Source organism: Phaethon lepturus, unplaced genomic scaffold (assembly GCF_000687285.1).
Source record: "Phaethon lepturus isolate BGI_N335 unplaced genomic scaffold, ASM68728v1 scaffold1699, whole genome shotgun sequence".
In the NCBI taxonomy this organism is placed as follows: Eukaryota; Metazoa; Chordata; class Aves; order Phaethontiformes; family Phaethontidae; genus Phaethon; species Phaethon lepturus.
In genome coordinates, this window is record NW_010561002.1 from 43,926 (window position 1) to 56,648 (window position 12,723).

At 42.5% G+C, this 12,723-nt stretch overlaps 1 protein-coding gene across 1 annotated transcript in view; it reads left to right on the forward strand.

The window, feature by feature from the left end:
• The window catches only part of LOC104626014 (vitellogenin-2-like), a 24,069-nt gene extending 12,951 nt beyond the window's left edge, over nucleotides 1–11,118 (forward strand). Inside the window, exons 25-37 of the mRNA XM_010293823.1 lie at nucleotides 7–286; nucleotides 778–828; nucleotides 1,756–1,845; nucleotides 2,957–3,169; nucleotides 3,265–3,407; nucleotides 3,840–3,978; nucleotides 4,508–4,643; nucleotides 5,079–5,265; nucleotides 6,360–6,451; nucleotides 7,536–7,633; nucleotides 8,380–8,539; nucleotides 9,960–10,121; nucleotides 11,000–11,118. Coding sequence (XP_010292125.1) covers nucleotides 7–286; nucleotides 778–828; nucleotides 1,756–1,845; nucleotides 2,957–3,169; nucleotides 3,265–3,407; nucleotides 3,840–3,978; nucleotides 4,508–4,643; nucleotides 5,079–5,265; nucleotides 6,360–6,451; nucleotides 7,536–7,633; nucleotides 8,380–8,539; nucleotides 9,960–10,121; nucleotides 11,000–11,118 — 1,870 coding nt within the window. The remainder of the gene's footprint in view (nucleotides 1–6; nucleotides 287–777; nucleotides 829–1,755; nucleotides 1,846–2,956; nucleotides 3,170–3,264; nucleotides 3,408–3,839; nucleotides 3,979–4,507; nucleotides 4,644–5,078; nucleotides 5,266–6,359; nucleotides 6,452–7,535; nucleotides 7,634–8,379; nucleotides 8,540–9,959; nucleotides 10,122–10,999) is intronic.
• Nucleotides 11,119–12,723: the final 1,605 nt, after the last annotated feature.

A 12,723-nucleotide genomic window follows, 5' to 3' on the forward strand; every position in this document is an offset into this window, starting at 1 on the left:
AAGCAAGAGCAGCAGGAGTAGTAGTAGTAGCAGCAGCAGGAGCAGCAGGAGTAGTAGTAGTAGCAGCAGCAGGAGTAGTAGCAGCAGCAGTAGTAGTAGTAGCAGCAGCTGCAGGAAGTCATTGAGTCACCATAGCCATGGGCATCACTCAAGGTATCTGAATGGCAGCAGTAGCAGCAGTAGCAGCAGCAGCAGCAGGAAGTCGTTGAGTCACCATAGCCATCAGCATCATTTGGGACATCTGGAAGGTGGCAGCAGCAGCAGCAGCACATATTCCAAAACATGGGTAACTTTGTCAGTAAATTGACTGATGCTGCTAATGTTCATGAATCACATTCCTGATGGCAGCTGGCTTTGCATCATAAATCAAGAAATTATGAGTTGACACAGTAAATTTTAGCAACATAAAATGGCAAAATTTATTCTGCAAACACACCTGCAATCATTGGCTCTGATGTCTAATTCAGAACATCTCAACAGTTTCTGCAAGTTTGTGGAAACTTTTGTTATAGGCAGGGAACCATTTTTTTGCCAGTTTACTACTTTCTGTCAACATATATTGCATGTTTCTGTCTTAAATTTGCGGTAGGAACATTAATGCTTAATATAAACTACTTCAAGTTTTGCATTATGTGCTTGTGATTAAGCATACAGAACTATGTATTAATGATAATTAGTAAAATCTTTACTTAATTCCCAGTGCTCAGGTTTCAATCTAATTGCAGTATTTCTTTTCTTCTGAGACTTTTAATCTTCTTGTTTTTATCATTTTTAAAGGGAGATCATGAGATTTATCAGTATCGCTTTAGATCAGCGCATAGACAAGAGGTGAGTTTTTCTTTCCTCAGTAAATTACGTATGGAATCTGTCATGAGTCAAATGGAAACCTTAAAGGTATCATATTGTCTTTGTTGAGGAAAATTACAGTAATGATAACATTTAGAACACCAGATCAACAGTGGTGGTTCTTCTGAGATGCATAAAGACAGAGAACTATGTTTTTCTCTGTGTTGAGCACATGATGCCATTTGGGCTCTACAAAGTAGATGCGGAGTTCTACCAAAGCAGTGCAAGGGAGTGGGGATGCACGCTTCAGAGGAACAAAGATCCTACCATCAAGAGCTTGGGCCACCTGACTGGCTTTGATCACTTGGTTTCTTGGGTTGGAATCACTGCTGATATACACCGGGATAGTGATGATGACAAACGTGGGAGGATACCTTATTTTATGGTACTTTAGTTCAGTAGAAGATTCTAACTAGGGCATGAGCCAGCCAGGAGCAGTGTACTTGATATTTGTGTTCCTCAAACAGTAAAAACTTCAGCTCTGTGTGTCCATTCAGTTGATCCTTTCCATTCAGTTGGTCCATTAAGTGTGTCCTCCAGTTGATCAGGCCCTTCCAGAAGTAAAATGAGTCAGTTCTGGTCTTTCGTGTTGAATTGAGAGGCTGGTTCAATTAGACTTGCTCTGGTCAATTGTTTTTTCACACAGGGAATTCTCATCTAGACATGTTCCTTATTTGTCTCTTCTGAGGGGTTCAGATGTATTTGGGTAAACAAGATTTTTTAAAGCTAGATCACATGTACTAAGCAGGACAAAGCATACTGCAAGTCACTGAGCTGCTCAGGGCTGGAACGCAAGTTTACCAACACCAAGTGGCATGACAGAGAGTGTTCTGCAGCACTGCCTGGTGCAATTCCTTCAAGCATGCTTTTAAACTACTCTCTTGAGCATGATGTGTTTTCTTCTTGCAGTTCCCAGAAAGGAAAATCCCAGCTGACCACCTTAGCAGCACGTACTCCTCTACCAGATCCAGTCATGCCTCATCTCGAGCTGCTTCCCGGGTTAGTTGCATCGTTTTTAGGGGTTTTTGACAGCTTGGAAGAATGGCAGAGTGGCCGTGCACTTGCACGGCAATTACTAATTGTACTGCTAGGATAACAGAAAGAGAGAAATACCAATCTCTCAAGTGTCGAGTATCAATGAAGAATGAGACACGCACCACAGTTCCCACACACACTTTCCTCTGCAGTGAGGTGAGGAACCTTCTTACTTGCACCATGATCCTTCTTTCATGGGAATCCCACCCAACAGATGCCGGCAGAGATTGATCTTGTGGCCTCTGCAACCCTCTTCAGGAGGGAAGTTGAGGTGCTGCAGCTCCAGTGCAAGGATGTTGGTGGTGGAGGCCGAGGCTAACAGGAGCCTCAGCAGAAGGCATGGTTCAGAGGTGACATGTAGCACCTTGGCTCCTCATTGCCACCCAGTCTGATGCGTGCAGGCTTGCTCTCTGGGGCAAGTGATGAAGTGAAGTCTAGCAATGGAGTGAAGGAATTGCAGGTCATAGCACGCTTAAGGCCCTGCTGTCAAGAGGAGTGGCTCTTGATGTTGAAGAAAACATCCTGGATTATATTTTGTGCTAGGGTGCTGTGCAAACACAAAACCTGCCTGCCCCACAGAACTCGCAGCTGAAGTGGGAGGTGAAAGCCCACAGACCAACCAGAGAGATAAACAGGAGGATGCTAGCTGGGGTGATGTTCTTGTTGTGAGAATGAGTGACAACTACAACGGACAGCTGATGATAGTCAAATTGAACACCTCCTTTCATTCGCAGGCTAATATATGGATATTAACAATGAAGCCTGAATCATAGAGTCATTACTGTATCCTAATGATATTAATATTTCCATGGTATCAGCTGTAGCTCAGGAAACAGCACAAATTTTGGCTCATAAAATATGGTCATAAAATCCCTCTGTGCATGCAGAGGCACATGCACATTAAAGACATATGCATGAGAGTTTATAGGCATGTAAATGTGTGTGGTACATATGCTGGTACATATTTGTAGTTCATTATTTTTCATGTATCCATCTAGATCTTGTATCTAAATTGTTCTATGGTTAACTCTTTTATAATTATATTCTTTGCATACTTTCTCCCCTTTCTTCCTAGACTAAGTTTTTGGGAGATGTTAAAACACCAGTATTAGCTGTTTTTCTTCATGGCATTCGTAACGAGAAGAAGATAGGAGGTCTCCAGCTTGTGGTATATGCTGATATTGACTCCATCAGGCCCCGGGTGCAGGTGTTTGTGTCAAACCTCACAGATTCAAGCAAGTGGAAGCTCTGTGCTGATGCTTCAGTCCTCAATGCTCACAAGGCAGTGGTAAGGCTAAAAAACCAGTTATAAACAGCTGTATGCATCACAGGAAAACCGTGTTCCGTGCATTTAGAAATGGAACATTTCTCTCTCCATTATAGGCTTACCTGAAATGGGGCCGGAATTGCCAGGACTACAAGATTTCAACAGAGCTGGTAACTGGGCGATTTGCTGCCCACCCTGCTGTACAAGTGAAACTGGAGTGGCCTAAAGTTCCTTCAAGTATCAGATCCATAGCAGAATGGTGAGGTTTTTAGTCTTTAGTGACACTTGTTCATGATATCGGTCGGCTGGGAAACATCAGCATCCACCCATGAGGTTCTAGTGGTTAAAGGACCAGTTATTATTTTATTCTCTGATGTGTTTGAGTGCTGCCTTCGGTACTAGTACTCATACCGAAGTACTAGTACTTGTAGGTCAAATGGGACATCATAGCCATCCTATTGTAATGTGCAGTAATTCTTTATACTGGACATAATTACTGAAAACTGAGGAACAGATCCTTCCTTTCACTGAACACTTGATCAGTAAAGCAGAGAGTGGTCATGGGGACCTAACCAGTGATCCTGAAGACGCTGTATAATACTTACACACAGATAGGAGACAACCTGGTTGGGATGTGTGCTGCTTTTTGCTTCTCTATTTCACCAGATCTTTCTGATTTGAATTTTTGAAGGTTTTACAAGTTTGTCCCTGGGGCTGCGTTTATGCTGGGGTTCTCTGAAAAAACAGACAAGAATCCTTCTCGACAAGCCAAGGTGGTCGTGGCTCTAACTTCTCCAAGGACATGTGATGTTGTTATCAAGCTTCCTGATGTAATTATGAAATATTATTAACACTCTCCTATTTTTTCCTAGTAGAAAAGTGAGACTGTTGCATTTTAATTACAGTGGGTAAATTATGAGACAGAAAAATTGAGAAAGCATCAGTCTGGGTAAAAATGATGAGAACAACTTTTATTTTCAGCCTTTTTACATTACGTCCAAGAATATTCATAGATTGATTTTGTTCATGGAAAAAGAGAGTGCCATGGGTACTCATAATGACATGCGTTTCCATCTGCAGTAGCTCCATAAGTGTTCACCTTAACCACCTTTGGAGGGGAGTAATTAATTCTCTCTCAAATAATATCTGAATGATGACCCACACCATGAGACGAAACCATAAGCAGAAGCAAAAACCTCATGGACAATGAGTCAGATGAACTGTGTTCACATAAAGTCTTTGTCAACCACAGTAGAAGTTGAAATCAGATTCCAAATAGGAGAAAAAGCTGATCTCAGCTGTTTTCTGTGAATACCTGGCACAAGTGTATTTTGAATGTGCTTTTGAATTCCTTTTCAGATGATCCTCTATGAAAAAGCCATGAGGCTTCCCCTGTCACTCCCTGTAGGTCCGAGGATACCAGCTTCAGAGCTGCAGCCTCCCATCTGGAATGTCTTTGCTGAAGCCCCCTCTGCAGTGCTCGAGAATTTGAAAGGTCAGGGTCTAATTGGGTTCACAAGCATGACATCCTCCCAAATTACCTAAGCACCTTCTGAATTTTTCTGGGATTATTTGTCTTCAGTTAATTAGGAAATATCCTGTAATAATGTGAGGATGGTTCAGCTGGGAGAGAATATTGTGCATATAGTACAGAAATCATCACCATTTCAGGGATCAAGATACCAATTATCTGAACGGATAACATTTAAACTTTCTGGCACTTATTTTTTGTTAGATAGAGGAGTGTATTTTCCATGCCTTTTTTAGAATTTATGGGTGCTTAGTAGACAAAAGCCCCTGTAATCCATACAAAAATATCACAGAGTGGAAAAAATATAAAGCTAAAATAATAGCACTAAGAATAAAATATGCCATTTAATGACTTTCTTTTATTGAAAAGCAAATACTCACTGATATTTTATTTAACCAGCTCGCTGCTCAGTTTCCCACAACAAGGTCACAACCTTTAATGAAGTTCAGTTTAACTACACAATGCCAGCAAATTGCTACCACATCTTGGCTCAGGATTGCAGCTCTGACCTTAAGTTCCTGGTGATGATGAGGAATGCTGAAGAAGCTATGAACCTGAAAGCAATCAATATCAAGCTTGGCAGTCAGTAAGTAACTCCTGCCAGATGCTGGGAGGGTGAGGGACTACATCGTCCACATTTAACATGAGAGGAGCTTAGATCTTGAGCTCGCACGAGGCATGGACCTCATGAGGCTCAACCCCCTCATGCGGGTCCTGTACCTGGGTCAAGGAAACCCCCAGTATCAGTACAAGCTGGGGAGAAGGGATCAAGAGCAGCCCTGCCAAGAAGGACTTGTGGGTCCGGCTGGATGAAAAGCTGGACATGAGCCAGCATCCTGGGCTGCATCCAAAGCAGCGTGGCCAGCAGGTCAAGGGAGGTGATTCTGCCCCTCTACTCCACTTTGGTGAGACCCCACCTGGAGTCCTGCGTCCAGCTCTGGAGCCCTTGGCACAGGAAAGACATGGACCTGTTGGAGAGGGTCAGAGGAGGCCACAACAATGATTAGAGGGATGGAACAGCTCTCCTATGCAGAAAGGCTGAAAGAGTTGGGGTTGTTCAGCCTGGAGAAGAGAAGGCTCCAGGGAGACCTTATTGCAGCCTTCCAGTACTTAAAGGGGGCTTATCAGAAAGATGGGGACAGATGTTTTAGCAGCGCTTGTTGCAATAGGACAAGGGATAAGAGTTTTAAACTAGAAGAGGGCAGATTTAGACTAGATATGAGGAAGAAATTTTTCACAACGAGGGTGGTGAAACACTGGCACAGGTTGCCCGGAGAGGTGGTAGATGCCCCATCCCTGGAAACATTCAAGGCCAGGCTGGACGGGGCTCTGAGCAACCTGGTCTAGTTGAAGATGTCCCTGTCGGTTGCAGGGGGGTTGGACTAGATGACCTTAACAGGTCCTTTTCAACCCGAAGATTCCATGATCTGAGCTTTACTGCAATGGTTAGCAGCCCGTGGTATTTCAGCATTTCCCTTATTTACTTTCCACACATATTGAATGTGATGCTGATGATGTTACCCTGCATCTTAGGTGACAAGAGTACCCCTGATATAACGTAAATAGTTGAAATGAGCTTATGCTGTGACCAGTGATACTTAGTGAGCAGGAAAATGCCTTTGTTGCTGCATGCGTGTGACTGCGATACAAACAGGGTATGAACGCTCTTCTCCTTAACAGTGAAATCGATATGTACCCTGCGAACGGGCAGGTGAAACTGCTGGTAGATGGGGTTGAAAGCCGCACAACGAATGTTTCATACATATCTGCTGGTAAGTGATGCAGCATCTGTTGTTTCATTGTCACGTATGTGAAAGACAGACAGACACACAAAAAAATCCATCAGAGAGATTCCATCAGTTTGTATTCAATAAGTATTTCTACCTTTGGTTGTAAGGTTAATATTTAAGAACGTGTATTTTACTCCCTTGCATAGTAACATGTAGAAAGACTCATTAGAGTGTGACGCTCTTGAAGTGGCCAAACTAAGCAGGATATAACTAACATGAAGATCCCTCCTTTTCATACATTACTGCAGCTCTTGCTGGAGTTCCAAATTCGACAAGTGTTTTGGTTATACTATACAATCTCGCTTGATTAAAACTTTTTGAAGTAGATCTTTTCTAAAATTCACCACACTTGCATATCAGTGTTGTTCCTCGTTTGATTTGTAGGTATAAATTTGGCTAGCATTCTGAAATCTGCTAGGAATAAATATGGAGAACTGGTAAAATAGCCTGCTTGCTTATCTCAAAGCAGGAATATTTTTTTTCCTGTGAAAGCTGCAGGAGAACCTTGTTCATTCTGTGCTATGCAGTCAGGGGCTATGTACAATGCAGACATTTCCTGACTGTAGAGCTGTAGCATATGAATCAGGTTAAATCTTGCCGAAATTGGGTTAGCATCTGCCAGTGCTGAGATCTGTCCTATTTGTTACGTACTTGGGAAGTGATAATTGTGCTAGAAATGGCTCCAGTAACAGTCACGGTGTTCTTTGTGTTTCCTTACTCCAATATAGTGTACTCAGGGCCTTCTATATCTATCTGCACAACTATACAGATATTATAGGCAGCTCTGTAGTTGTTTCTAGAAATAAATATGAATATGTTAATAACCCAAAGAAAAATTAATAAATCCGTGATCATTAGAGTTGCTTTCCAACTTTTTACAAACACTTATTTTCTATACATACACATTTCTACATTGTTTTGCTCTGTTTTGTTTCTTGAGTAGAACAACTGAGGAATTTCAAGGAAAAGAACATTTTAGAAACATGACAGTTGCTTTTTTTCTTTCTTAAAGAAGCTAGGTTGGGTCTGTTTTGGTGGTGCTTTGTTTTATTTTGTTTTCTTCTAGGTGCTTCTCTGTGGATCCACAGTGAAAAACAAGGGCTTGTACTTGTTGCCCCAGCCTATGGCATTGATAAATTGTACTTTGATGGATACACATTCAGGGTATCGTTCCCCCTCTTCATAAGCTTGGGTGTTGAGAAATTTCCATAGGATCCCTTAAATCTGTATGCATGAGTGCAAGAATACACAGTGGCAAACCCAAATCTGTGCAGGGCCCAAAAAACCCCAAAGGGAAGATGACGCTACAGGATTGCACAGTCCTGCTCTTCGTTTCTGAGCAGAAGTGAGAATCTTTCACTGACAGAAATACCTTATTCTTGCAGCACAGGTGTGTGTTGGGAAATGTGCCTGTGAGCATACACACGCTGAGCCAGCAGTGCATTCGCAAGAAAAATGAGTTTTCAGCTCCTGTCCGCTGTTCTTGTGGCTGTATAATTCTTGAAACCAGGAAAAATGCAGCTGTTCTTTTAAGGTGAACAAATGTTTCAAAGGCTGCACTAAAAGCGATGTGAAATGTGAATGTCAGAAATCCGTAAACTGTGCTGTATCTACCACCCATACTACAAAAACATCCATCAGACAAAAGCTTTAGCATATAAATAGTCTAGGCTATTAATAACTTAACACACTAGACTGGCACAGTATTTTTTAAAGGCTGTGACGGAGTTAAAGACGCTACAGCACCAGGGGAGTTTGGCATCTGACTGTCAGACCCTTCTGAATTCTTAGCAAAGAGATTTTAAATGTTTGTGCATTAACTTATACTGGAAGTGACCTACGTAGCAAAAAACTGCTCCATAGGTATTTTTTTCTTTAACTTGAAATGGTTTTGATTTTTTTTCTCGAAGATACAAGTTGCTTTATGGATGGCAGGGAAAATGTGTGGAATATGTGGAAAATATGATGCAGAATGTGAACAGGAATATCGAATGCCCAATGGATATCTAGCTAAAGATGCAGTGAGCTTTGGACATTCTTGGATTTTGGAAGAAAAGCCTTGTACAGGAGGTATGCAAGCTCTAATAAATCTAATAGAATATTACTGCAGTTGTATAGAAAAAGTAGAATTGATTTAGAAAATTTCAAATCTGTAAACATTTTGAAAGAAGTATTTTAAAAGGGTTCGTTATTAAGTTATCTTAAGTATAAAAAGTAGTTGTCTATTTAGAAAGGAGTAAGAAACTATAAGTTAAGCAAATAAGCCAAAAAGCACAAGTCAGTTAAATAATAAGTAACCAAGCTGAAACAAAATCTTTTCTTCCATTTTGAAGTGTTTTAGAAGAAGATCAGGAAAAAATGTCAGAGGACAAATTCACATGGAATGCTTTGATTTAAGCACAAGAGCATTTTCCAGCCAGCATTTGAGCCATTAAAAAATCAGATGAGGATTAGTAATTATTTTACCTTGGCTGACCACCTCATTTTTGAACCAGTGCAACCTGTCAAGCAAAGCATTTGAGTGCGTGAGCAGTTCCAGGGACTTAATTACATGGTTGAAGTGAAAAAAAAAAAAAAGCTATATTTTAAGCGTTTCAGTAGATTAGGATCTTATGGTGTGCTTGGTGCTCTCAGCTGAGGTTATGATGCAACAGCATGCCATAGTGCTGCAAGGAGAACGGGCATGTTGCCTTTGTAAGGAAGACCTGTCCTGGTGGGAAGGACTTCCTCAGTCCCTGGAGGTGGCTTCTACATGTTTAGCTGTACATCAACTGTTATTCTGCTCTGTCTTTGTAAAGAATACTGGGCATCAAACTTGCTTCAGATGCATATGGAGTCCACGTGCATGAACACAATAATATTCACATGGCTGGTGGTGACCACGTGTTGTGTTTCCATTTCACGTATGGTGGAAATGGCTGGAATTTGAGAGAATAAAACTTATAGTCAGGAATAAATTGTGGTCCATTTAGCTTCTCACACACTTGTAGCTGCTTGTACTGGGAATCGAAAACAAGATCAACATTACTGACTGGCAGCATTGACTTCTGGTCTCTCCCTACAGCGATTTTGAGTCTGAATGACAGTAGCAGTAGCGTAATTCTTTAGTGATTACTTCTAATTGTGCAGAAATCCTCCCTTTCTTTCCACTGCTGAATATTCAAAGCTTTTGAATGTGGGTTTGCAGCTATTCTGTGAGCCAGTTTACTTTGCAAAATGTTTGTTAGAAAGTATATCAGTCTCTGTTTCCACGTGCTAATCTAGAAACAAACCAGTTGCATTTGAAATTAGCTTTCCGTAGCTCCATACCTAATTAGCTGATTTGAAAAGTTTATCAGTCAGCCATGCTGCTTTACTTGTGATCAAAACATAGTTTTCATAGAGGAAATTTGTTTGCAAATTGGCAGCATTGGCAGGTGGGTCAGTCTGGGGAGATCGGAAGGTTTTGAACATAAGCACATAATGACTGTCACCAACGACTGTGTTATAGCCTGCAAACTGCGACGCTCCTTCATGAAGCTTGAGAAGACAGTTCAGCTTGCGGGCGTCGAGTCCAAGTGCTATTCTACCGAGCCTGTGCTGCGCTGTATGAAAGGATGCTCTGCCACCAGGACTACTCCAGTCACTGTTGGTTTCCACTGTCTCCCAGCTGGTAAGTCAACAGAATGCCAGCTGAACCGGAGCTGCACGTATGTCTGCAGAGATTGTGCCTTGACTCAGTTATTCTGCTTGAAATGTATGAATAATCTAACATACCCACAGGAAGGGGTGGACGTCCCGCAGTGTTGACTGAAGACGTTTCCCTGTTTGCATTAATATGTAAAACTATCTTTAGTGAGAGATGTTTTTCTGTTTTAACTTTACTATGTTTTTCATGATACCAGCATTTAAAATCTAAACTGAACTCCATGGTGCTATGAACTAATAGGGTAAGTGCAAGATAACAGCACAGTCAACGTTATGAGTCAGCTGAAAACCTGTGTATGGCAGCCTGTGAGGATTCACCCACATCTGACCACGTGCAGCACCCTGAAACGGGGATCTTCGCCTTGCATATTTTCATATATTGCTGCCTTTGCACGTGATCCTATTTCACTGGGCTGATTTAGGCAATAGGATGGCAGGTGTGGACAGGATTCCTGCACACAAGTGCAGTGACATAGGAGGATGTCTTTTTTACAGGTATATTGTAAATTATAAGAGATTAAATAAAATAGATATAGATTATATAGATGATAGGTTTATGTCCGTTTTCCAAGTTTGTTTTTCCTTTAAGACCACAATATCCTTTCCTAAATCTATTACTAATAAAATCCTACATGGAAGTAGTAGTTTTCAACGTAGAACTGGCTTATTAATTAAGTGGGTTTCCTGGAACAACTCTGCGTGACTTAGACAAATATAAATATGTGAGCCAGCGAGGAGAAGCCAAGCCTGCTGTAATTAATGACTAGTGCATGGTAAATGCTGTACCTTGCAAAGCTGCTTCTGAAGAATACTGTTTACTTTACATTTCTTGTCCCCTGTCAGATTCAGCTACCAGCCTGACAGACAAACAGACGAAGTTCGACCAGAAGTCAGAGGATATGCAGGACACTGTTGATGCACACATAGCATGTTCTTGTGAGAACGAAGACTGCAGCACATGAAGCTGTACATTGCAGCACAGGAAAAAAAAACAAAACAAAACACTTTCACATTTTTATTGCATGGTGTAAGAAAACTCAGCTTAAGGAATAATAGAGATACTAAATTAAGTGTTTAAGGACGTGCGGAATCTTCCCAAGTAATTTAAAGTATTAAACTTTATTATTGTAGAAACTGTTATGATTGCCCCTAAATACCTGATTTCATAATAAATCCATGCATGGAAAAAAATTATGAAGGCTTACTTATTTCCCTGGTTATGGAAAGGGGAGCTCTGTGCTGCTTCTCCTCACCCCCACATTTTGTAGAATTCTTGAGCCTGTGACCCTCTGCTGCGCACCAGGCACGCGTCCGTGTCGGGCCCCACTGGGGATACGGTTGGGTACCTGTGGTACCAGGCTCCTGCTTGTTTCCCCCGGTGCCCTCTTGCCTGGTTCTGGGACCCTGTGCACCTGGAGCAGGAACCCATCAGCTCAGCGCGGCGCAGCGTGCGCTGCTCTGCAGTAACTCGTGACGGGCCAGTGCTGCTGCAGGGAACAGCCAGATCAGGGAATAAGCCCGAACCTGATGCCACTGGACCAGGCTGCCCTGAGGGAGCCACGAACATGTTATGCTCCCGATGCACCACATGCAGAAGCTACTGCGAATCGGGGCTCTTTGGGCTGGAGTCGCCCAGGTACACGACCCGCCAAAGGGCCCGCAGCAGAGCCGGACCTTTGCACTTCGGGTTGGGTGCCCCAGCCTCCGTGCCCAGCACCAGCCCTCGCTGTGGCCACCATCAGCAGGTGGGCTCTGCCCCCCGCCCACCCGCTGTTGGCCTGCCTGGGCAGGGTGAGGGACGTACTTGTCTGCCGTGACCGCTGGAGCACGAAGGATTCCAGCGGGCCGGGAAGCTGTTCCCTGCTTGCCCCTAAGGCTGCGCTTGCAGCAGTATGCACACTGAGTGAACTTGTTCCCCAGAGATTTGCCTCAGGAGACGGCGTAGACTTAACCATCGATGTCAATGAGGTTGTTGGCAGCTTAAGTCATCAGGAGTTTTGCACAAATTTCGACAGAAATGGCATTGTACTTGCTTAAGTTTTTCTGCTTTAATTCATTGGCCTTCTCTCAATCAATACACACGCATCCAGTCATTTTTACCTCTGACTGACCACGCATTCATTTTTTTGTATTGAAGTTTGTTAATGCGAAGCAGAATGTTATCCTACTGAATTGTTAAAAGTGTAGTTCTTCAGTAAATGAATTAAAAGAGAGGCAAGTTACTCAGTTCTTAAAATCAGTAGAGACCAATGAAGAAAAACGGCACTTACCTACGACCATGTGGGGTGGAGAGGTCATCACTGGCTGGTTTTTGAAAACACTTGAGAACATTCTGTAAAAATTGTGGTGTTTTGTTTTCCCAGCAGCTTTGGTACCTTCAATGGGTGCAGGTATGTGTGTTTTATGGTTTGGATGTGACTATTATAGTTTGGAAAGGTAATGTCCTCAGTACCAAAAGGAGTATGTTTGAAAGACAGTTATAAATACCCAGTTCTGTACAGTTTAAATGCTGCCATGGCGCCTTGCGCTGCTAGGTGACGTGGAGCTGGCAGCAGGCCACGTTCGGG